This window comes from Megalobrama amblycephala, linkage group LG8 (genome assembly GCF_018812025.1).
Source record: "Megalobrama amblycephala isolate DHTTF-2021 linkage group LG8, ASM1881202v1, whole genome shotgun sequence".
NCBI lineage: Eukaryota > Metazoa > Chordata > Actinopteri > Cypriniformes > Xenocyprididae > Megalobrama > Megalobrama amblycephala.
The window spans coordinates 2,220,726-2,247,500 of NC_063051.1; the positions used below are offsets into that span (position 1 = coordinate 2,220,726).

The 26,775-nt window shown below is 36.0% G+C and overlaps 1 protein-coding gene and 1 long non-coding RNA gene across 5 annotated transcripts in view; one reads left to right on the forward strand and one right to left on the reverse strand.

Moving 5' to 3' along the window:
• LOC125273372 (potassium voltage-gated channel subfamily KQT member 2) overlaps positions 1–19,600 on the forward strand; it is a 63,917-nt gene extending 44,317 nt beyond the window's left edge. For 2 of the 4 annotated variants that reach the window (XM_048198644.1, XM_048198645.1), the window contains 6 exons: positions 305–528; positions 2,357–2,404; positions 7,318–7,426; positions 8,955–9,086; positions 16,730–16,853; positions 18,301–19,600. In XM_048198644.1, coding sequence (XP_048054601.1) covers positions 305–528; positions 2,357–2,404; positions 7,318–7,426; positions 8,955–9,086; positions 16,730–16,853; positions 18,301–19,029 — 1,366 coding nt within the window. In that variant the 3' untranslated portion in view covers positions 19,030–19,600. Of the gene's footprint in view, positions 1–304; positions 529–2,356; positions 2,405–7,317; positions 7,427–8,954; positions 9,087–11,738; positions 11,835–16,729; positions 16,854–18,300 lie in introns of all 4 variants that reach the window. The other 2 variants (XM_048198647.1, XM_048198646.1) reach the window with 2 other exon arrangements.
• Positions 9,080–24,013, reverse strand: LOC125273374. The gene is made up of 3 exons (XR_007186060.1): positions 23,894–24,013; positions 11,403–11,902; positions 9,080–9,212 (listed from the first exon to the last, which is right to left on the reverse strand). It is a non-coding gene; the product is annotated as an uncharacterized LOC125273374 (long non-coding RNA).
• Between the last annotated feature and the right edge of the window lie 2,762 nt (positions 24,014–26,775).

Genomic DNA, 26,775 nt, shown 5'->3' on the forward strand with positions numbered 1-26,775 from the left:
TAATTTGTAAATGAAATGGGTCAGATGTGTTCTAAAAAACATCCACACATTCTCCTCAAAATGTTAGATTCATCCCCGCTGATGCACAATCCACGTAAAGATGATAATTCCACAAACAACTGCAATTGCAGGTTTCGAACAGAGAGGGCGACAAAGAGGCAAAACTTACATACTGCAGCTTTAACCAAATCAGCTAGTTCTTACCCCCGGATAACAGCTTTAGAAAGAACTCCAGTTTTTGAATGCAAATTGAATGCTTTTGTCTTTTAAGTCTCTAACATTTAAACCGTTTTACCCTTCACAGTCAGAAAGTGAGTCTGAAAGAGCGTGTGTTCTCCAGCCCGAGAAACACTGCAACCAAAGGGAAGAACTCTCCTCAGGGCCAGCAGCCCCTCCGACGCTCTCCTAGCGCAAACAGCATCGAGGACAGTCCGTCCAAAGTACCCAAGAGCCTCAGCTTCGGCGACCGCAGTCGGGCCAGACAAGCCTTCCGCTTCAAAGGGGCCGCGTCCCGCCAGAACTCAGAAGGTGAGGGAAACCAACCCGGTCCTGTGCGCTTATGCAGTGTTGCCTTCTGTATTTGTGCACTTTGGTCATGATTTGGTTGTTGTAGGTGTTAATCGGTGAAGAGGAAATCATGTAAGGGTCTATCCACATTCATTTGACACTCATCACAGTTGTGAAGCGCAACATCACTGTAGTTTGTGTACTTGAAGTTGCTTTGGATAAAATATCAGACAATAAAAAAACTAGTCGGTACGGAAATTTACCAGCATTTCCCCCTAGTAATGGCTCTGATTGGCCACTGTGTTCACGAGCTCATTAGATATGTCTGTGATTGGCTCCGTCTATCAGCAGATATTTTAGGGATATATCCCATGTGTATCTGTGTAAGTGCTTGGTGAAAAGATGTCTATTTACAACAGGTTTTTTAAGCGTAGCCAATCACAGACATATCTGTTGTGCGTATGAACACAATCGCCAATCAGAGGTGGTCTTGCGTTTGAGATCGTTTTAAACTGGTTAGGCATCAAAGGCTTTAGATATACAAAGATGCTGCACACACATTACTTATGAATGGGAGATGTGCAATGCGCAATATGGCGGAATTGGTCCCGCCTTCTAAATAAAAGAACCAATCAAATGAAATGGCTTTTTTAATGCTATTTGAGCATAAGAAATAAAATGTATGTCATGTCAGATTTTGTTGCTGATTTGAAATATGTAATTTAACTCTTTCCCCGCCTTTGACGGAGTTTTACGGCTTTCTGTGTTTTCACTGTTATACGGTAGGGGGCGCTGTTACGCATCTTCTGAACGAGTACTGAATCTCCGGATCAAAACACAGGCAAAAAGGAGCAGAAACAAGCAATAAAAGCATTGATTATGCACGTTGTAGTCTTTGAAATTAATGTGATTTTCTCAGCTTTTTGTTTAAAATGTTGCTTTTTCTATGAAACTTACCTACATTTAAGTGTTGATAAAAAAGGACTGGCAACTTTTAAAAAAAACGCTGGCAGGGAAAGAGTTAAATGTGAGTGAAACAAGCAGATTCCCCCATTCAAGTAGACTGGACTTGGTCTCGGATCCCCAAAATACAAAGTGACTTTGTTAGATGTCTGAGATCACTTGAATAAGTTGCATTGAGATTTTTAGAAGAATCCTCAGCTTGATTATCTAGAGGTGAGAAGGTGTGAAGACAGAAAATAGATTAATTTAATACAATCTCCTAGTTCCACACATCAGGATTCTTATTCTGTCTTTCTGTTGTGCCATTGCATGTGATTTTTGTATCAGTGTCTGTGTTATTTGTGCATATCAAGTTCATATTAATATAATCGAGTCGAGTGTTGCATTTGCTGCCAATGTTTTTGTGGAGAATCTGTGAAACGAATATTCTTGAGCTAATTATTTTATTAGCTAATATGTGTGATAATTTATTTTAATAATTAAGATTAATAGTTTTATGATTGGTATAAATACATATATGATTTTATGACATAAAATATGGCATAAATATATATTATTTTACATACCAATCATAACATTTGGCTTGAATTTTTAGACTGTGTTTGTTGGAATATTTAAATATAATTTATGAAAAAATCTGTGCTTTGGTTACACTTTCCACAAAGTGCAAATTCAATGATTCGTTTGAAATGGTTTTCAGAAACCTTGATATAACCTTGATAACCTGATAAAAATATGCGACAGAATCACATGGACAGCAGCAGCTTGTGGAAAGGACGACCTTTGTAATCCATGTGTGCGTTTATGATTTTCCCCTCGTTTTTTCTGATGAATGTGGATCCTGATGCTGTCCTTTCCGTTTCTATGTTGGATGCTGATGCTAAAGTGCTCATTGAGATGCAAGAGGAAGATTTGAGACACAGGAACTCTCCAGGTCAGGCAATCCAGATGGGTCGAGCTCCCATATTCAATCAAACTAACCAGCTTCAGTCACACTCTGCAAAAATGCTTTGAGTTTGGTTTTAGTTAAATATACGTTTAAATGTTAATAGCTTTTTAAGTATCACACACAATCATGCTGTTGTTCTGAATATTAACTTGCATATTTTACTAGTCCATTTTAGTTCCTTATGTGCTTTAATTGGGTTTCATTCAAAGTAAAGCTCAAACCTCTCTTGACTAAAGCTCTCACTTTGTTATATATATTTTACCCATTTAAAGCTACAGTATATAAGATTTTTCATTCGTATTGGACTGCATATCTCTCTCAGTACCACTGGGATGAATTTAAAGAGACTCAAATGAGAACTTCAGATAATGAAAAATATTGTTTTTGAAACTCTGTCCATTAGTTGTGAGGGTAAAGAGACATTAAATGGATAATTCACCCAAAAATTAAACATCTGTCATCATTTACTCACCCTGTAGTTTTGGGTGAACTAGTTGATGGTTCCCATTGACTTCCAAAGTATTTTTTCCAAGTCAATGGGGTCCATCAACTGTTTGGTTACCCATATTCTTCAAAATATCTTCTTTTGTGTTCAACAGAAGAAAGAAAGGTTTGGAAAAACTTGAGGGTGAATAAATGATGACAGAATTTCCATTTTTGGGTAAGCTATCCCTTTAATGTACCTGCATTTAAGGATTCAGCTGACATTTGGACAAAATGGTCAACCAAAATTCAATCTGAAACTTCATGAAGTTTAGAGATACAGTACAGCCCAAAAGTTTGGAACCACTAAGATTTTTAATGTTTTTAAAAGAAGTTTCGTCTGCTCACCAAGGCTACATTTATTTAATTAAAAATACAGTAAAAAACAGTAATATTGTGAAATATTATTACAATTTAAAATAACTGTTTTCTATTTGAATATATTTCACAAAGTAATTTATTCCTGTGATCAAAGCTGAATTTTCAGCATCATTACTCCAGTCTTCAGTGTCACATGATCCTTCAGAAATCATTCTAATATGCTGATCTGCTGCTCAAGAAACATTTAATGTGTACAATTGTACAAAATATTTGTGAACAATATTTTTTTTCAGGATTATTTGATGAATAGAAAGTTCAAAAGAACAGTGTTTATCTGAAATCTAATCTTTTGTAACATTATAAATGTCTTTACTGCCACTTTTGATTGATTTAATGCATCCTTGCTGAATAAAAGTATTCATTTCTTTAATTTCTTTTCAAAAAAATAAAAATAAAAATTCTTACTGACCCCAAACTTTTGAACGGTAGTGTATAATGCTACAGAAGCTTTGTATTTCAGATAAATGCTGTTCTTTTGAACTTTCTATTCATCAAGGAATCCTGAAAAAAAAAGTACACAACTGTTTTCAACATTGAAAATAATCATAAATGTTTATTGAGCAGCAAATCAGCATATTAGAATGATTTCTGAAGGATCACGTGACACTGAAGACTGGAGTAACGATGCTGAAAATTCAGCTTTGATCACAGGAATAAATTACTTTGTCAAATATATTTAAATAGTACACAGTTATTTTAAATTGTAATAATATTTCACAATATTACTGTTTTTTACTGTATTTTTAATTAAATAAATGTAGCCTTGGTGAGCAGACGAAACTTCTTTTAAAAACATTAAAAATCTTAGTGGTTCCAAACTTTTGGACTGTACTGTATGTGCATATGTGTCTTTAAGAGGCTGTGTACCAAATTCACTGTAACTCAGCCACTAGGTGGTGCTGTAATATGCAAATGTATATAACTCACCCATATGTGGCCATATGGAGTCACATTACATTTTCGTTTGGGCCTGTATCATGGAAACGCAGTGCGCAAACTTAACAAATTTTGGTGCACAAAGATGCCATGATAATCTGAGGACATGCACCAAATTTTATGAAAATACTTCAAGGGGAAGAAGTATTTAAGGAGCTTCATATCTCTCCAACTCGAGGAAAATGATTAAAATGTGATTTGTTTGAATCCACGTCATTGTCACTTGTGCACAGCGGTCTGAGGATATGCCAGTCTGTCAAATCTTATCTGCTTTAAATGCTGGACTGTCCATTTTGCTTTCGGTTTGATTTTGAGCCATTTTCCAAAAGTTGCAAATCTGATGTTTTTCTGTTGAAATGTTTGCATTTTTGCATATGAAAAAGGTGCCACTAATGGCCAATGTCCAGTTATCAATCTAATCCTGTTACTAAAGTCCCATAGCTTGTGAAAACTGTCCTAAAACATGAATATATACAAGATTATTGGGTTCTGGCAACAAATTTGCCATTTTAGCAGTAACAGAGTTAAAGCTATAATTAAAATTGAAGGTAAGTTACATTAAAATCCAATCAAAGCACATTAGTAACATTATATTTTCTCATATTAGTTGTTTTTAGAAACTTCTAGCAATTGCAACTAGTCATGCTGTACTAGTAATGATGCTGTTAAGGTCATTAAATATCTATAAATTGATATCAGATGGTTAGCATATATTTTAATGTATAGTTGAAAGAGAAGCAATATTTAGAATAGCATTCATGCTCAAACAGTAAGAGAAAACCTGATTCGGACTGCACCTTCACTTGAATGTCATTTCATTGTATTTAAACACTGACACTCTTTGAGTGCTTGAACATTTCACATCATACAAGAAGAGTGTGTGTCATTTCTCTGGCGGTGAACGATTGATTTGAAGCGTCGAGGCTTTGGATAACTGCACAACAATAATAACTGGTTCACCTTCAGAGAATTTACTAGTTTCAGAAAATTCAGAATGCATTTTATTTTTCATTATTGTGAGCATTGTTCCTTGACGTTTCTAGGTTTAAAGCAGGTCTGTTTTGTCGTTGTTTTTATAACCAGCCTTTATTACCATCTCTCCTATCGCAGCAATTGAAGGGTTAATCAGTAAGAGATTATCAATCGGCTGGTCGCCACTAGAGCCCGTTTTACCAACCCTAGAACTAGTGCTAGCTGATGGCTGCAAACTGTGCTCCTTTACCTGCATGTGAGGAAAAGTTAGTCCTGAGGAGGAAACGTGAATGCAATGAAACACCACAGAGCTGTGGAACAACTCATCAACCTCATTAACCCATTTCAGACCATCATTATTCACTCCAGGGTTTGGAGCTGTACAGTTGTTTTAAGGCTCTGTGGTTTATTTGGCATAATAAGCACAGGTAGATTATTTTTACCCACCAGATGGTCTGTGCTGACAAATGGGAACGCAGGAGAAAGACACTGTGGCCCAAAATGACAGATGCAATCAGCGTTTTGCATGGATATAAGAAACTTGGATAATTTAAGCGATAATGACTCTAGATTAGTTGTTCTCAACTGGTGCGTCATGACCCAAAAATGTAAATATTACATTTAATTCTGGTTACAGGTTTGGAATTGTGTTGGGTTGCACTATGAAACCAGTTGAGAACCGCTGCTGTAGAAAACTCAAGGTTAAGTTACATTCAAGTTTAATCAGTCACTAGAAATAGTTGAAAACAGTCATTGCAATTGATGAAACTGTTTCTTTGTGGCTATTAATAGTGCATTATTAATTCACTCATAGTCAAACAGTTTGTTAAATGTCTTTTGACTGGCCTGCTTTGCAAAAAGGATTCTCACTGAATCCAAAAGTCAGTTTGCTAAAAAAAAATATTACTTATATGTCATAGTGTTCTGCTGCTTGCTTATACAGGCACCTCAACAACGTGTTTGGACTTTAAGTCACGTTTAAACATGTATGAATGTCACTGCATTCGATACAAAATATAACCATAATTTTTGCTTACTGATATTGGAGCTGTAGTTCATCACATTAACACGTTTCACTAATGTTTACCTATTTCTATGCATACACTGGTAGTCAAAATTTTGTATTAATTAAGATTTTTTAAATGTTTTTGAAAGAGTCTCTTCTGCTGACCAAGGCTGCATTTATGTGATCAAAAATACAGTAAAAATTATGAAATATTATTGCAATCTAAAATAACTGTTTTCTATGTGAATATATAGTAAAGTGTAATTTATTCCTGTGATCAAAGCTGAATTTTCAGCATCATTACTCCAGTCTTCAGTGTCACATGATCCTTCAGAAATCATTCTGATATGATGATTGAGTGTTCAGTTATTATCAGTTCTTATTGTTGCACAGTTATTAATAGTGGTTCTTATTATTATTAAAGTTTTTGAATATTTTTGTGAAAACTGCTACATTTTTCAGGATTCTTTGATGATTCTTTGATGTCTTTACTGTCACTTTTGATCAATTTACACAAACTTTTGTATGGTGTTTCCACAAAAATATGAACTGTTTTCAACATTGATAATAATCATAAATGTTTCTTGAGCAGCAAATCATCATATTAGAATGATTTCTGAAGGATCATGTGACACTGAAGACTGAAGTAATGATTCAGCTTTGATCACAGGAATAAATTACACTTTACTATATATTCACATAGAAAACAGCTGATTTACATTGGAATAATATTTCACAATTTTTACTGTATTTTTGATCAAATAAATGCAGCTTGGTGAGCAGAAGAGACTCTTCCAAAATCTTCCAGTGTAAAACCAACTTCTGTTCTGATTTTAAAAATAAATAGCACATGATTTGATTTTTTATTATCTTTATTATCAGTTTAACTTTGTCTTAAGTGTCCAAATGTGTTTTGGGGTCACTGTATGGCTTTGTTGTATTTTGGGCCACGGTTGTCTCAGATTCCCGTCTCCTGGAAAAGCAGTTATAAAAATGTCTTTGCACTGACCTATCTGCTGTCGGACTGAGCTAGATAACCGAGGCTAAGTTGAGTTGAATGGAGGGTTAGGGGGTTTGTGCACTAACTCTAGAGTCCTCCTGTCCGTGTTGTGTTTTTTAGAAGCCAGCCTTCCCGGAGAAGACATTGTTGATGACAATAAGAGCTGCCATTGTGAGTTTGTCCCTCAGGATTTAACGCCGGGACTAAAAGTTACCATCAGGGCCGTGTGGTAAGCAAAGATGAGACAGGCAGCATCACTCAGAAGGGAATTTAATGCTCCATCAGATGTGTAATATTATTGATAATACTAGAGCAGTCTGCATCACATAATATTACCTCATTAACTCAGTCTTTCCTGAATGTAAGTTACAAAACTTGTTACATTCAGACTTTTGAATCCTTCGTTACATTCACACTTTCATTGCTCAGATCATGCCAGCGACTCTTATGCATGAGATATTTTGAATATTGAAGGTTAGTATCAAACGGCAAAAATATATACCAGTGTCTTGGACTAAATCTCATGAAAACCAGATGTACAGGTCATATTTTACTGCAAAATTAATAGTAAAAATCCTATGGTCCAAAATTAAAACCATAAAATATTTTCTTTGAAATAAAATCAAATATATATAAAAAAAAACTTGAACTTATTTCTCATTTTTATTTAGTTTAACTTGAACTAAAATAAATTCAACTGAAATAAAAATTTAACAATATACATATTTAAAAAATAAAAATAAAAATGACAAAACACAAAATTATTAAAACTTTAACTAAAATAAAGAAAAAATAGGAAATAGATAAAAAATAAAAAATAATTCAAAATATTAACAAAAACTATAATATTAAAAATTTGAACTAAACTATTTGAACTAAAATAAACTCAAACTGAAATAAAATTAATTAAAACAAACATATATATACAAAAATGGCAAAACACAACAAAATTATTAAAACGAAAACAGACAATATAAAAATTAAAACTAATTCAAAATCAGAACAAAAACTATAATATTGAAAACCAAGGCAACATTTTTAATTTTTATTTAGTTTAACTTGAACCAAAAGAATAAAATAAATAAAAAATAAAAACATATATATATAGACATTTAAAAAACTAATAAAAATAACAAAATATATAACAAAATTATTAAAACTTTAATGAAAATGAAAACTAATTAAAAATCTTAACAAAAACTATAATATTGAAAACCAAATCAACATTTTTAATTTTTATTTATTTTAACTAGATGAACTAAAATAACTAAAACTGAAATAAAAATGAATAAAAACTATAAAGACATATTTTAAAAAAGAAATTAAAATGACAAAACACACAAGAAAATTAAAACATTACCTAAAGATTTTAATGAAAACCAGAAATATAAAAATTAAAACTAATTCAAAATATTAATAAAAACTATAATATTGGAAATCAAGTCACCATTTCTCATTTTTATTTGAAATAAATAACTAAAACTTAAAAAAAAAAAAAAAATGGCAAAACACAAAATAAAACTAAAATTCAAACAAAAACAGAAAATATAAAAATTAAAACTAATTCAAAACACTAGTGAAACACAGTAATAACACTGGGTCCTAGAAATAGGAAAGCAAAATACATTCTTCATTCTTTCTTTTTATTTTTGGGGTGAAATATGACCCTGGACAGGCTCTCAGAGATTCACTCATGCATGTGTGTGTGTGTGAAGGTCTTTAACGGCGATAATGTGTGTGAATTCTCTGTCCCGCAGCATCATGAGGTTCATGGTGTCCAAGCGCAAGTTTAAAGAGAGTCTGCGGCCGTATGACGTGATGGATGTCATCGAGCAGTACTCGGCCGGACATCTCGACATGTTGGCGCGGATTAAAAATCTGCAGTCCAGGCAAGAGCAGATACACCTCAAATCTGCTGTTCTTTCCCTCTCCACACTCGACTCATACTACACTAGTGTGTGTGTTCTTGTGTTTGCATGGCTCAGTTTCCTACACGTCTCTCACTGTTCTCATACCTGTCAGAATATGTACATATACAACACCCAAACACTAGATTAACACATTTTCATTTACTGAGATACAATATCATGATATTTTAGCAGTTATATGTGGGTCAGTAATGATGTGGCACTCATTTTTTATATCGAAATCTGAATAATTGAATAATTGAAAATGCAGCTCATACTTTGAAAGAAACTGGTGTAGGATCTCACAGAAATTGCTAATAAATTTCACAAATAATTACAAAGAACAAGAAACACATTGAATTAAACATGAATTTTTGAAGTAGAAGTAATTTCTTTTTTATATTGTTTATTTCTTTCAATTCAAACACATTTAACACAATTATACAAATGAACATTTCCTTTAAAGAGATCATATTTTTTACCAATAGTTATTCCTTATTTTCCTTCTACTTTCTCTTCCTTTCACTTTTTTTTTTTTTTTTTCCTTTTTTGGTAATACCCACCACCAACACAAAAAAATAAAAAATAATAATTAGAACAATAACCAATAACTAGATAAAAAAGTTAATCGAGACAAACTTTAAGTTGGCTTGAAAAAGAAAGTTTGAAGTTGTTCTAAAAGCTTTCAATTTGAAAGTTTAAGTTTTATTTTAATAGTATAGATAGATAGATAGATAAGGTGGTTGCTAGGGTGTCGATATGTGGTTGCTAGGGTACTCTGAGCGGTTGCAAGGGTTTTATATGGTTGCTAAGGTACATGGGGTGGTTGCTAAGGTATCGCTATGTGGTTGCTAGGGTACTCTGGGTGGTTGCTAGGGTGTTGCTATGCGGTTACTAGGGTACTCAGGTGGTTGCTAAGGTGTTGATATGTGGTTGCTAAACTACTCTGGGTGGTTGTTAGGGTGTTGCTATGCGGTTACTAGGGTACCCGGGTGGTTGCTAAGGTGTTGCTATGTGGTTGCTAAACTACTCTGGGTGGTTGTTAGGGTGTTGCTATGCAGTTGCTAGGATTCTCAGGGTAGTTGCTAAGGTGTTGCTATGCAGTTGCTAAGGTACTCGGGGTAGTTGCTAAGGTGTTGCTATGCGGTTGCTAAGGTACACTGTGGTTGCTAGGGTGTTGCTATGCAGTTGCTAAGGTGTTGCTATGTGGTTGCTAAGATACTCGGGGTAGTTGCTAAGGTGTTGCTAAGGTTCTTGGGTGGTTTCTAAGGTGTTGCTATGTGGTTGCTAGGGTACTCTGAGTGGTTGCTAAGGTATCGCTATGTGGTGGCTAGGGTACTCTGGGTGGTTGCTAGGGTGTTGCTATGCAGTTGCTAGGATTCTCAGGGTAGTTGCTAAGGTGTTGCTATGCAGTTGCTAAGGTACTCAGGGTAGTTGCTAAGGTGTTGCTATGCGGTTGCTAAGGTCCTCTGTGGTTGCTAGGGTGTTGCTATGCAGTTGCTAAGGTGTTGCTATGCCTTTGCTAAGGTATTCTGGGTGGTTGCTAGGGTGTTACTATGTGGTTGCTAGGGTACTCGGGGTGGTTGCTGAGGTGTTCCTATGCAGTTGCTAGGATACTCGGGGTGGTTGCTGAGGTGTTGCTATGCAGTTGCGAGGATACTCTGAGTGGTTGCTAGTCTTGGCTCATCTAAGAGAATAGCATTTCAGTTTGGTATTTTCAAGCCAACTTAAATACATAATTAAACACTTACAAATAAAAAATAGGGGGGGGGGACAGAAAAAAATACAAAAAATTAAACATTCACATATTTATTTCAAACTTTTATAATGACACCAATTTCCTAATAAGTAATTCAAAAGTATTTTCTAGTAAATATTTTGTTTTATTTATTTACAAAATATTTATTTATTTATTTATTTATTGACTGCGTATTTCAAAAGTAATTAGATAATTTTGTAAAAATAAGACAATTGACCAGTTTTTATGACACGGCAAGTTTAGTTGTGATTTTCGAATCATTAAAATGTGATATTCATGATTCAGAAATTCATGATATTTGTAAAAATACTTTTTACTTATACTCAAGATGTAATGAACATATATTTTATTAGAGAACACATAAATATGTAAGATTTTGTTATTTTTTGACATATTTTATTATTTATTAATTTATTTTACTTATTTTTATAGTCATTAAATAAAAGTTTGTTTTTCAAAGCCATATGAAATCAACATCATCACTGACCCATGAATACTTAAAAAACAACACTTCTCAGTGCACATAAATTGCTGCCTACCTATTCAGGTACTTCAGTCACATTCATCTTATCTTAGAGAAATCCTTCTGTATGTATGAATGAGGTTATGATTTCACACATGTAAATATATTCCTGCTTTTATATTTTTAAAACACTAAAGGCATACTTTCACCACATGTTGATGGCTGATATCAATGCACCGATCAGGGAGCTTTTTATCGTAGTAAACTTGATAAAGTATGTCTGGAATATATTTTCTGGGAATCTCTGGGCTTGTTGTTGTTGGTTTGTGTTTCTCCCCATCTCGGTCCAGACGTTCGCGCCGTATCTCGTCATTCTGCATTGTGCTGTCCTCTACTCTATTTGCTTTGCCAGGTTAGATATGATATTGGGTCCTCCGGGTCCCAGCACCCCTCGCCCAAAGAAGTGTTCAACCAAAGGAACCAAAGAGTCGCCCCAGTTGTCTTCTAGGTTAGGACGCCCCAGACTGCATCTCCCGGGCCTGCGTTAGATCTCTGTCCAAAGACAAATGAAGAAACCTGCTTCTGTTTCAGACTACATGGCTAGTAGAAACTGACCACAAACTCCACTCTTAGAGAAAAAGGCTCTATTTAAAACCTTAGGGTTCATGACTCAATGCCTAAAAGGTTCTATATAAGGAGAAGATTGCATAATACTTTGATGTTTAATGGATACATTTTTTTTCTAGTGATAAAATAGTGGCCAAAAGTGATATTTGTTTTTAATGACCCCTAAAAGTTTGTTTAAACCATCAAATTTGAGGACAATAATTTATATATTTATTAAAAGTATAAGGGAAGAACAAAACACAACTTGGTTAAAGGGACTGTATGTAGAATTTAGAAAACCTTGTTATTAGTGACACCGGTGGCCGTTATGTGAACTGCAGCAGCAACTTATTGCTCATGCACAAGAGACTGAACGTCATTCAACGCTCCAATATACTCACGGCAAAGGTCTTTTTCGATCTTTGCTTAGAAGAAAAAATGTTGGAAATATATTTGCAGCGAACATCCAGATATGTAGGCTTCTTTCCACCACAATATAAAATAATTTAAAATGAATTGCGACATTTTATCTCACAATTCTGACTTTTTTTCTCACAATTACGAGTTACAAAGTCGGAATTGCAAGTTATAGAGTCGGAATTGCAAGATATAAAGTCGGAATTGCAAGATATAAAGTCGGAATTGCGAGATATAAAGTCAGAATTGCTAGGTATAAAGTCAGAATTGCGAGACAAAGTCGGAATTGTGAGTAATAAAGTCGGAATTGCGAGATATAAAGTCAGAATTGCGAGTTATAAAGTCAGGATTGTGAGACAAAGTCAGAATTATGAGTTATAAAGTCGGAATTGCGAGATATAAAGTCAGAATTGCGAGTTATAAAGTTGGAATTGCGAGATATAAAGTCAGAATTGTGAGACAAAGTGAGAATTGCGAGATGTAAAGTCAGAATTGCGAGATGTAAATTCAGAATTGCGAGATGTAAAGTCGGAATTGAGAGTTATAAAGTCGGAATTGTGAGACAAAGTGAGAATTATGAGTTATAAAGTCAGAATTGTGTGATATAAAGTCAGAATTGCGAGTTATAAAGTCAGAATTGCGAGATGTAAAGTCAGAATTGCGAGATGTAAAGTCAGAATTGCGAGATGTAAATTCAGAATTGCGTGATATAAAGTCAGAACTGCGAGTTATAAAGTCAGAATTGCGTGATATAAAGTCAGAATTGAGAGACAAAGTGAGAATTATGAGTTATAAAGTCGGAATTGTGAGATATAAAGTCAGAATTGCGAGTTATAAAGTCAGAATTGCGTGATATAAAGTCAGAATTGCGAGTTATAAAGTCAGAATTGCGTGATATAAAGTCAGAATTGCGAGTTATAAAGTCGGAATTGAGAGTTATAAAGTCGGAATTGTGAGACATTGTGAGAATTATGAGTTATAAAGTCAGAATTGTGAGATATAAAGTCAGAATTGCGAGTTATAAAGTCAGAATTGCGTGATATAAAGTCAGAATTGCGAGTTATAAAGTCAGAATTACGTGATATAAAGTCAGAATTGCGAGTTATAAAGTCGGAATTGAGAGTTATAAAGTCGGAATTGTGAGACAAAGTGAGAATTATGAGTTATAAAGTCGGAATTGCGAGATATAAAGTCGGAATTGCGAGTTATAAAGTCAGAATTGCGTGATATAAAGTCAGAATTGCGAGTTATAAAGTCAGAATTGCGAGTTATAAAGTCAGAATTGCGTGATATAAAGTCAGAATTGCGAGTTATAAAGTCAGCATTGCGAGTTATAAAGTCAGCATTGTGAGACAAAGTCAGAATTGCGAGATATAAAGTCAGAATTGCGAGTTATAAAGTCAGAATTGCGTGATATAAAGTCAGAATTGCGAGTTATAAAGTCAAAATTGCGAGACATAAAGTCAGAATTGCGAGTTATAAAGTCAGCATTGTGAGACAAAGTCAGAATTGCGAGATATAAAGTCAGAATTGCGAGTTATAAAGTCAGCATTGTGAGACAAAGTCAGAATTGCGAGTTATAAAGTCGGAATTGTGAGACAAAGTCAGAATTATGAGTTTTAAAGTCGGAATTGCGAGATATAAAGTCAGAATTGCGAGTTATAAAGTCAGAATTGCGAGTTATAAAGTCAGAATTGCGAGATATAAAGTCAGAATTGCGTGATATAAAGTCAGAATTGCGAGTTATAAAGTCAGAATTGCGAGTTATAAAGTCAGAATTGCGAGTTATAAAGTCAGCATTGTGAGACAAAGTCAGAATTGCGAGTTATAAAGTCAGAATTGCGAGTTATAAAGTCAGAATTGTGAGACAAAGTCAGAATTATGAGTTTTAAAGTCGGAATTGCGAGATATAAAGTCAGAATTGCGAGTTATAAAGTCAGAATTGCGAGTTATAAAGTCAGAATTGCGAGATATAAAGTCAGAATTGCGTGATATAAAGTCAGAATTGCGAGTTATAAAGTCAGAATTGCGAGTTATAAAGTCAGAATTGCGAGTTATAAAGTCAGCATTGTGAGACAAAGTCAGAATTGCGAGTTATAAAGTCAGAATTGCGAGTTATAAAGTCAGAATTGCGAGTTATAAAGTCAGAATTGCGTGATATAAAGTCAGAATTGCGTGATATAAAGTCAGAATTGCGAGATATAAAGTCAGAATTGCGTGATATAAAGTCAGAATTGCGAGTTATAAAGTCAGAATTGCGAGTTATAAAGTCAGAATTGCGTGATATAAAGTCAAAATTGCGAGTTATAAAGTCAGAATTGCGAGTTATAAAGTCAGAATTGCGAGTTATAAAGTCAGAATTGCGAGATATAAAGTCAGAATTGCGTGATATAAAGTCAAAATTGCGAGTTATAAAGTCAGAATTGCGAGTTATAAAGTCAGCATTGCGAGTTATAAAGTCAGAATTGCGTGATATAAAGTCAGAATTGCGAGTTATAAAGTCAGCATTGTGAGACAAAGTCAGAATTGCGTGATATAAAGTCAGAATTGCGAGTTATAAAGTCAGAATTGCGAGTTATAAAGTCAGAATTGCGTGATATAAAGTCAGAATTGCGAGATATAAAGTCAGAATTGCCTTTTTTTATTTTTTTTAGTGCCGGAAACAAGCTTCCGTATCCAGTAGTCGTCCACACTGCTGAGCGCAATGATTCGATAAATATGTAAATATGTCTTGCACGCTTTTTTCTCAATAACAAAATAAAAATAACAACTGGCATCAACAGCTACAGATTTTATTTTACTATGCAAAATAAAAATGCATAGACAAACAAAAATCTCACAGGAAAAAGCATACATTGACTACAACATAATCAGTTGTTTTAGCATTTGTTCATAATCTCTCTGTATGACAGCCTGGCCAAAAATTATATCGGGCAATTTGGCATGTTTCATTGCGTTATTACCACAAATAAAACAATTGACTCCAAGCACAACTATGCAATATGATTACAAAAGTTTTAAAACATTTTTAATAATATTTGAATAAAGGGTGAAAATGTCAATGTTCCTAGGCCGAACATCACTTTTGGCCACTAACAGTATGAGCTGCTTAATTCATAAAATTTACTAAAAAATAAAATTGAATTAAAACTAAATTTATTAACTAAAACTAATTACACAAAATGACCCCATGATGAAGCGCCTGACGAAACCTTTAAGGTTGTAAATAGAAGCTTCTCTTCTAAGAGTGTCTGCCTGAACAATCTAGTCTATTTGAGTTAAAACAGCCTAAACGCTGCAGGCAGCTTCTGATAATCAACTCTTAATTGACTTCATGACCTTTGTTTGTTGCGAGTGAACTAATCACAAGAGGTGCTTAGTTGAGAGAAAAGCAGGGGACCCAAATATCACATTTCGGTGAGTTACTAGTCATGTAGCTGAACTAAAACTGGTTAAGCTAGTTTGCCTGCACCGCTGTTTGGAAATGAAGAGTTACAGCAGCAAGAAGCAGCAAATGGAGATGCACACGTCCAATTGGTTCTTTCATTTCATTTAGCATCGCAGTTTTGGCTTATGCATGTCGGCATGGTGTTATTTCAGGCATGCCACATGATGCACTATTTTTTGTTCTTTCGCAAGTGCAATTTTCTTCATGCGGAATCAGCAGGGCATGCTTGATTCCCAGCGTTCTGCTGAGCACATGCAGTGGTTTTTTTAAACGACTATTTGGAGCAAATTGGATAGTTGCAACATCTGATGCTTTGATAAAAACCGTATATAGCGTCTCAGATCAGACGCACCCCTGCTAGTGTAGTACATCATCTGAAACTTTGGATAATGTGTCAAATTGATGATTACATTTGCATTTTACTGTAATATGCAACTAGGTGATGTGATTTCACGTTGACACATTGTTCAAAAATGGCAAATATCAACAGAAAACGTCCGTCTGGAGGGCCTGACTCTTTCTGTCCAATCATCTCTGTCTATGTGTGTAGACACACCCCCTCATTATCATATCCCTACCTCTGCATGCATTTATTTACATCCCACAATGCTTTATGCTTTAAGATAGAATATATGGTTTATTGTTTCTTTGATATGAATGCTGTTGAAAAACTTTGGATAACTAACAATGTGATTAATTATCATGTAATGGAAATAGATGTTCCTTTGATGCATTTTGTAACAAATAAATCAATAAATCAAATTATTTAAATGTACTTAAATATTGGTGAATATCAAAAAAGGAATTCTGTTGTTGTGTTTGTCCATGTATAATGAATCACTGGTTCAAATATTTTCCCCTAAAACAGATCTTTGCAAGAAAAATTATCAAGTTTTTATTCTAGAGGTTTTCTCTCTTTAATTGACTGTTAGAGTGGATCAGATCGTTGGTCGGGGCGCTCCGATAACAGACAAGGATCGTCCTAAAGGAACCACAGATGGAGAACTGCCAGAGGATCCCAGCATGATGGGACGACTTGGGAAAGTGGAGAAACAGGTCAATCAATGTGAAATACACTGATCTCTGTCTGTCTGTTCAAACTAATCAGGGTTTCTAGTGAACCTATTAAGTGCGTTGCTCTGAAACTCTATTGTAATTGTTAAATTTTCCAAGGATCAGCATTCTCCCCTAAAAGTGATCAGGCAGACCAAACCGTAAGTCATAGAGACTTGAAACTTTGAGGGCTGGTTGTACTCACACCGTCTACAACGTCACCAAGGCTCACCCCAATTGGCCTGACGGGGGCGCTACAGCGGTCAAAAGTACAAAAATCCTTGGCTCCAGACAAGATGCATACCTCGAATTCGATCGTCGTTCGAAATGTTCGGGAATTTTGGATTGGACTTTTGCAAACTAGTCCTAGGTTTTTGACCCTAAGATTCTCCAGAGTCTGATTGTCAATATTTATCCAAAAAAAGTTTAAATTTCCATTCTCGGTCTCTAAGGGCCGCCAAAACGTAAAAAGTGGGTGGAGCAACTTTTACTAAAATGGCTATAACTCGTGAACAGAATGAGATATTTTCACCAAACTTGGCACAACTATATAAGAGCTCATCCTGTGGTCGCATGAAAAAGGAAATTGCAAATGGCCACTTGGTGGCGCTATAACAGGAAAAAAAACGTTAAAAATGGCTATAACTACTTCACAATTAGTCTGATTGACTTGAAAATAGGCATGCAGTGTCTTTGTCCGAGGTGCCACGATTGTCTATGAGAACACTGACGTATCTCAAAAAACATGTCCGCCATCAGCCAATGAATTTTGAGCAGCTATCCGACAAGGTTAACGGAGGTCGATCGGAACAAAACTCGCTGGGCCTGTTTGACTCACGGCCCTAGAGGCCTGTGAGAAATTCAAAAGAAATCAGCCACTGGGGGGCGCCTTCACATTTTTCATGTGCAAAAAGGATTGTGCAATTTTTAGCACATGCCCACAACATTCATACCACATGGTAGAACTCCTCATTCTGAGCAACTTAGTCTCTAGGACCGCCGCTGTCCATCGAATCATTCGTTAAATATTGGAGATTATTTAAAAAAACAACTTTGGCGAACTAGTCCTAGGTTTTTGGCTCAACCTTGATAACTGTTAAAAAGCTTTATAAACCATAATTTTCCTATGGTTATTGCCTGTATTGGCTCTAATTGTCTTTTCCATCTATGATTAAGATGGTTACAGGCGTGCTAATTAAAACATTATCCTTTTTACGCATGTGCCTAAAGGCCTTAAAGCGCTTGATCCCCGATAATTGCTGCTCGCAGCTATATTTAGTGTTTTTTTTCTTCTTCTTCATCAAAAAATATATTGATCATTAGAATTATACTAGTACATTTTACGTCAAATGTACGCAAGCAAATATCTGTTTTTCCTTTTATAACTAATCTCGATTTGACAGCACAGACATGAATAATAATGAGATAATGAGATCTTCCTCTTTTGCAGGTGATGTCAATGGAGAGAAAACTGGATTTCCTAGTGAACATCTACATCCAGCGCATGGGCATCCCGCAGTCTGAGACGGATGCCTACTTCGCCTCTAAGGAGCCCGACCCGGCGCCTCCGTACCACAGTCCGGTGGAGCACATGGAGAAGAGCGGCTCCATCACCAAAATCATCCGCTCCAACAGCTCAGCTGGCCAGAAGAACTTTGACCCGCCACCCTCGACCTGCGTCAATCACCACTGCCCGCCCTCCACGTCCTGGCACCCTCAAACCCTCCCCGATCCCGGCCAGGGCACATCTCCGATGGGTGACCCCTCGCTAGTGCGCATCCCTCCGCCTCCGGCCCACGAGCGCTCGTCCGGCGGGCACAACGGAGGCTCTCGCGGAGCAGGACAGCATCATTCTCGCGGGAACGTGGGCGAAGAAGGACGCCCGTTGGCTCTTTCCCAGCAGCAGGCCGGAGCCGAAAGCGACACCTCCATATCCATCCCTTCAGTGGACCACGAGGAACTCGAACGCTCCTTCAGCGGCTTCAGCATTTCACAGTCCAAAGAAAACCTGGACTTTCTAAACAACGCCTACTTCAGTGGTGTGTCACGCTGCACCAAAGTGAGGCCGTACATCGCGGAGGGTGAGTCGGACACAGACTCTGACCTGTGCGCCCCGTCGCCCCATTCTGCCACCGGCGACGGTGCCTACGGAGACAGAGGCTGGTCCGGACCCAAGTAAAACTACAAGGGACATTGCAAAGTGGGATTCAACCAGCTTCTGGAGCGAAATGCACGCGAGACGGCGTGTTTAAAAGAGCAGTGTTTCTCTCACAAGCACAGCTCCACGAGTGGAAGAATGGTGGAGTCGGCAACTGCTGGAGTTGTATCGCGCTGAAAACGAACTCAGAAGTGCCAGCAATTACTTCTGGGAGCCAAGCACTTGCGTATCCATCAGGTTGGATGGATGAGAGACTGCAACAGTCTTTATCATTTCATATGTGGTGCATTTTCATCTTTTGGAACATAATGGATTTGCACATTGTCAGTGTTTCTGGTTAAAGAGATCGTTCACCCAAAAATAATGCAAACATTCTGTCATCATTTACTCACTCTTGTGTCATTTGGCTGATGCTTTTATCCAAAGCGACTTGCATTGCATTTAAGGTGTGCACTGTATATGTTCATATGGGAATCAAACCCATGACCAAGTGCAATGCTGTCCTATTTGAGCTACAGGAATTATTTGTTTATTAAAGAGGACCTATAATGCTCCTTTCACAAGATGTAATATAAGTCTCTGGTGTCTCCAGAATGTGTCTGTGAAGTTTCAGCTGAAAATCCCCCACAGATCATTTATTATAGCTTGTCAAATTTGCCCCTATTTGGGTGTGAGCAAAAACATGCCGTTTTTGTGTGTGTCCCTTTAAATGCAAATGAGCTGCCCGCTTTCCAGAAGAGGGCGGAGCTTTAACAGCTCAACAACAACAAAGCTGGAGAATCTCACGCAGCCAAAATGAGGATTGTCAGTAACGGTGTTCAGCCTTACATTGTTCAAACCGGAGTCGACACTGATGGAGAGACTCAGGAAGAAGTTACAACTTTTAGACGTTTCTGAATGGTTAGTGGATAAATTTATGTAGTTGCTGTGGAGTTGATTCAACTCATCCACTAGCATGTGCCGTCATGTTAATAAACAACACGGGGGCGAGTAAATAATGAGAGAATTAAGATTTTGGCTGAACGATCCCACTGAAAAGTGTCGTCCATGTTGGCTTGTGAATGTACTTCACGACAGCTTGTGAATTTTAAAACGTCTTTAAACCAGGTCACTTAATGCCGATCACAATATTCCCTAAATTAATACCATGGTTAGGAAATTCACTTCAAGTACATATGAAATATAGAATATCACTTTCTCTCAAGTTTACAATTTTTTAATACACCCTGGATTAATAATTTGCATGTTGATAAATTAGGAATATTTAGAAAGAATGTATATTTAAAAGTTAATTTCGTACAGCTTCTTCAAAAAAGAAGCCTATTTTCTGCTAATATTTTTTTCTTTTCCTAAAGATACTAAACCTTCCAAAGCAATTTCTAAAAACACTGTATATAAACTATTTCTGTAACAACAAAAGTATCCGTTTAATAACGTAATGTGTCTGCTTCACAGCCATTCAGCATAAATATATATATAAATAAAAACATCTCATTTTCTAATACATGCTGTCAGAAAACATCAGGGCCAGATGTACATTCTCAAAAATGCTGGGTTAAAAACAACCCAAGTTGGGTTAAAAATGGACAAACCCAGCGATTGGGTTGTTTTAATCCAGCGGTTGGGTTAAATGTTTGCCCAACCTACTGGGTAGTTTTATTTAACTCAACTATTGTTTAAAAAATACTGTATTGCATGCTTAAAATCAACCCAAAATATGTTGGAAATGAACATGTATTAATATGTTTAATGAATAATAATTAAACAATAAACATTTATTAAGTTTCTTATTAATAAATGTTCACCTTTTGATTATTATTGTTGCATCTAGTAATTATGTGTCTGATTTTTAATTTCCAACCTATTTTGGGTTCATTTTAAGCCAGACATATAGTCATTTTTAAACAATAGTTGAGTTAAATAAAACTGACCAGCAGGTTGTGAAACATTTAATCCAATCGCTGGGTTTGTCCATTTTTAACCCAACTTGGGTTGTTTTTAAACCAGCATTTTTTAGCGTGTAGTTGAATGATGAAGTTGAACATGAACTAACTTGGTTTCCTCTCTTGTTAGTGAGTTGAATCTGTGTACTCACTCATGAAACAGGGAAAACTCATCTTTTGAATGCACTAATTTTACGTGAGAAATGCACCGTATTGTTTTGCCTTGTTCTGATGTAATTGATGCTCTGTTGCCTTTTATTGTTTGTTTTATTGCTTGAAACCATAATGAACAAAAATGTCTGTATGGGGACCGGACAGTCGGCCGGATATAGCATATGTTTCCCTGTAGAAGTCGCTGTACCGTCATTCACGTTAGTCTGTACATCTCCAAAGAGGATAGTTAGTTTACATCATCTCGTCTTCCATATCGCCTGTGTTCTGACAGTCTTTCTCTAACACACCCTTTAATGTTGCTTGTGCTAGACATAGAGGGAAAACCGGGGCTAGTTGTCACACTTTTCACTCCAGTGAATATTTCTCATGGTGTGTTGAGACTTGAAAGCAAACTTCTCGATAGACAAAACCATGAAAAATGCAGTTGCCCAGGAAAAATAGTTAATTTACATTTATGCATTTGGCAGATGCTTTTATCCAAACAGACTTTTGTTGCATGCAATGTTTACGTTTCATCAGTTCATGCATTCCCTGGGAATCGAACCCATGACCTTGGTGTTGCACTACTGTATCTATAGTGGGGCATGTTGTCACATGTTACAAAAACAGCTGACAGTGAAATATGTAATACTATGTAAACAAAAAAAATGCTAAAGAAAGCAAACATTAGTGTATTTGCACTTTTGACTCAAAACCGCTTCGCTGTGTGACAACTAGCCCCGGTGTCCCTGAACTGAATGCAAAATGCTTAAAATTAAGTAAAAGCGGCAGAATTACTTCCTGGATTCACAGAACATACAATATATACATACATGTGAAGTCAGAATACTGTGGTAAACATGGCTGCACATCTTTTAGCCTAACAGACACATATTGAGTAAAGTCATTGATTCATTTGAGTTGGGTCATGTGACAGATCTGACAATCTCTTACAAAAACAGTACTATGTATATGCTATCGGATGAGAAGTACCATAGTATTCGCATTTGTACTTGTTTGTAAGAGATAGTCGAGTTCTGCACATTGAATCGGTGAATCTGTAATAGTGATTTGAGTTGAATATCGTCACAGTTGCCTTGCTTGGTTTCAATTTGTTTTTCCAAAGAATATTCTGTATTTTTGCCTTTGGTATCTTTTATAACACTGTCAGGTTTTTTTCTGTTGTGTGTAAATGTTTACTTGAGGTCAGTTTGGTTCTGAAATGCTTGTGAATGTATTTCTAAATGCTGTTGTTTTGTTTTCACTGAACAAACTCACAACCTTCACATTTTGTAGATCTGCACAAACAGACAAACACAACCAGCTTTTGGGGCGCGAGAAACTCAGAGAGGTTTAAGATCTGAACACATTTACATGAGATTCAATTGAATCTGGTAACGCTTTACAATAAGGTTCCATTTGATCAACATTAGTTAACTATATTAGTTAACGTGAAGCATTAACATTCTTCTTAGATAAGTGAATGTTAATTTCAATATTTACTAATACCTTATTAAAATCAAAAGTTTTATCTTTTTATGAAGTAATGTTAATAACGATTAATAAATACTTTAATAAATGTATTTCTTATTTATGGTTAATGTCTTAAAGGGTTAGTTCATCCAAAAAATCAAAATAATGTAATTTATTACTCACCCTCATGTTGTACCACACCCGTAAGATGATATTTTTGATGAAATCTGATGGCTCAGTGAGGCCTGCATTGACAGCAATGGTACTTCCTCTCTCAAGATCCAGAAAGGTACTAAAAACATATTTAAATCAGTTCATGTGAGTTCAGTGGTTCTACCTTAATATTATAAAGTGACGAGAATATTTTTGTGCGCCAAAAAAACTTAACATTTTAACAAAATCTAGTGATGGCCAATTTCAAAACACTGCTTCGGAGCTTTGCGAATCTTTTGAGTCGAATCAGTGATTTGAATCACCTATCAAACCGTCAAACTGCTGAAATCATGTGACTTTGGCGCTCCGAACCACTGATTTGATTCGTAAAGCTCCGAAGCTTCATGAAGCGGGCCAAATATCATATGTTCCGAAGGTCTTATGAAGGTGAGTAATTAATGACATTATTTTCATTTTTGAGTGAACTAACTCTTTAATGCATTTACTAATGTTAACTAATGGAACCTTCCCAGATATCAGGAAAGTTTTCTCAAAGTTATAAACAAATGTTTATCAAGTAACGTTAATAGAACATTCAGTTTTCTGGTCTTTATTAATGTTCTCAAAACATTTGCACAAAAACATTATTTATGCATTGTTCATGGAATTATTTAGTTGGATGTTCGTGTAACATTTTTAAATGTTACTACTTGTTTCAGAATGTTCAGAGAACATTCAAAAGTAACGTTTCCAAAGGGGCTATATGTAAGAATTTTCATGTATCGATTGTTTGTTTTGTTTTTTTGTTTTTTTTATTTCCAATATGTGAACAGCTTGTAACTTAAACTTAAAAAACGAGATCTTTACCGACTTCCTAGGTTGTCTATGAAAGCCAGTAGACTGATTTTTATGTGAAGGACTCGGGACGTTTTTCCCGGGAAAATCAAAAGGATGTGACGGTTATGCGCGCTACCGAGAGCCCCTCTCTTCCGTTCTATGACACATGAAACTAATGCATAAACAATGTTCAAGATAATACTATTCTGTACTGTAAAGTTAATGTGTGATGCATCAAAATGCATTAACTCAAACTACAGTCTCACATAGCCAGATATGGTCTCAAATATACTTATCAAACTATCATAACAGTGTAATTTAATTACCTCATCTGTCGACATGATGCCGGTGAGTCGCAGCGCTCGTTCAATAAACACATACTGTACAAAAATATAGAGGACAGAAAAGATAAGCCGCTAATGTCCCAATATGGCGCTGACATCTTGTGTTGATTCGGGATCTGAGTCTGCGCAGTAGTGAGCATGAAGCGTAGCCGCGCGCTATCAAGGCCCCGCCCACACATATTCCCGCCTAATCGTTTAGTACAGTTTACCTCAGAACAACTCAAGTAATAGAAATGTAGAAATTAAAGTTAAAACTCCAGTCTCCTCTCGAAAATCGCCACCCCCCCAGGTCTCCTTTAGGACCCAGGCGGTAATGCCTGATCAAAAGTTGTTGTTGTGATATCTTGACTAATTATAACCTATTTCACTATTGTATGATTTTTATTACATTAAGTGCACATACAACATGCTTGAAATATAAAATAAATGCCTATGTATTGCATAATAAAATGAACTGGAAACATATATTGGAAGCAAAAAACACCTAATTTAATATAAGCTAAGCTAGCAGGCTAATTGGGTAGACGTTTGCTATGCTAGTACATAAGCTAACTAAAAAAAAACTATACCTTCAGTTATATACTAGTATATGAACCATATAACGCATTTTAAAACCATTATGTGATTTCAGGCGCTAAAAATACTACCCATTAAAAGCCAGTTGGGATCATTCAGGGTCCTAAAAGAGACCCGATTCCTGGGGGGACTTGATTTCTCACCACAGCGGCATGCAAACATATCCACATCGCTATGATCAGATGCTTTCTGAACTGCTGTTTTCTCACCGCTGTCATTTTTGTTGCATTTATTTTGTTATTGAGAGGAAAACGCGCAACACATATTTACATATTCATCTAAACGTTGCATCGGGATGTTCAACTTTTTACTTCTAAGCGAAGAATGAAAAAGAACGTCGTCGTTAGTATATTGGGGCCTTGAATCACGTTCAGTCTCTTGTGCGAGCAACAAGTTGCCGCTGCAGTTCACTTAACGGCCACCGGTGTCGCTAATAACAAGAGTTTCTGAATTCTACACTAACGTTCGCATAACATTTTTATAACTTAATGCGAACGTTATCAAAATGTTTTTGAGCATATTTGTGTTTGCTGGGTTATTGTAAAGCGTTACAATAGATGAATTTGTTTTCTGCATATGTGGTGCATTTTTAATTTCATTTAACCAGCAAGACTTACATGATCATCTGGCCATGCAAGCTAGACCAGCACTAACCAGCGCACACTTCTCTGAGTATATGAAAGTAATGCTGGCTAAGTTTTTCTTTTACCTTGAAAGTATTTCAATATGATGGACCAAACATTTTGCTTTTTGAATCTTACATATTAGTCAGAAAGAAGGCTGTCCATGTCTGTGCATGAATCCAGCAGAAGGAAAGGCCCATGCATGTCACATTATAAGCCTTAAGTTTATTGTCTATGTGTGGTAATAAGTGACACTCATATGATTCACACTGACAGAAATGATGTTTTATCGCGAACACAGTATGGCTTTAGCTAATGTCATTTTATCATCAGCCACCATGCCTTTATGTTTATGGATCAAATCCATGATTGCTGTTTTTTCACAAACGATGAGCGCTGTTGTCTTTTATTTTTCTTCTCAAGAGAAGCAAATGCATGTTCTGAACCGCTAAAAATGCCATACTATATATAGCTTTTGATTATTATGTAGCATATCTGTCGTGTAGTCACTCAAATCCATGAGCTCATGGGCAAATGTACAATAAACTTTGTATCTCAGAATGTTCCGATGTCGTTCATGTCTTACATGCATGTGTTTGCATTGGGATATTCACAATAAATCATTGCAAAGCAGCTTTATTTTTAAAAGAATAGTATTTTGCACACGGAATATAGGCGTAATAGTTTAATTCGTTTTTGGTTTATGCACTGATTCTGGATCAGTCAGAATGGTCATTGTTCTTTGGTTTCTCTTGATTTCTTATGTGATAAAACCTGGTTTTATGATTTTATCCTGTACTTTTTAATTTGCTGCTTGTTTGAGTGTGTTTGGGTGTCATGAGTTTAATTTTTCTGACCTGAAAAAAATCATCCGACATCGTTGTTTTACCTTTTTTTTAATTAGTCTTTGCACATTCGCTTTGTAAACACTGGATCGGTACTTCCAACATGATTACGTAATGCGTGGAGCATCACAGAGCAGTGCAAGACGAGCATTTGTGGTTAAAAAGTATATAATTTTTTATTTGACATTTGGACCCTGACATTTGGACCTTCAACCCATTGAACCCCAGTGAAGTCCACTATATTTCCTCAAAAACCTTCATTTCTTTTCGACTGAAGAAAGAAAGACATGAACATCTTGGATGACATGGAGGTGAGTAAATTATCAGGAAATTCTAATTCTGAAGTGAACATGCTTTTGTGATTTTCACCCTATTATTGAATCAATATACATGAAAGAGGAAACTTGTCATGAATGTAATGTAGTTGGTCCATTAGGAGCCTCTTGAAGTGCAAATATGCATCATAAATCTTGTACATTCATGCACTTGAACATCATGCAAAATGTATGCGTACAGAGTGTGGGTGTGTATGTGTGTGTGTAATAAAACATCACATTTATCATGACCTGCAATGTCATTATCAAATGTGAGAGGGATATCATGAATACTGTGAATTCAGATGTCCTGATGTTGCTCTGTGTGAATAGAGTCGGATATTGCCGGAAGGGTCTGGAGGTCAAGCCGCAGATGCATTGAATGGATGCTGAGTGTCTTCTTCAGAAAGGCAGTCCATTTTCTCCAGGGAATGATGTTTAATGTGTGCTTGAACTCGGAGGAGAGAGGTCTGACTGCTGCTATAGAAATGTCTATTTCTTGCAAT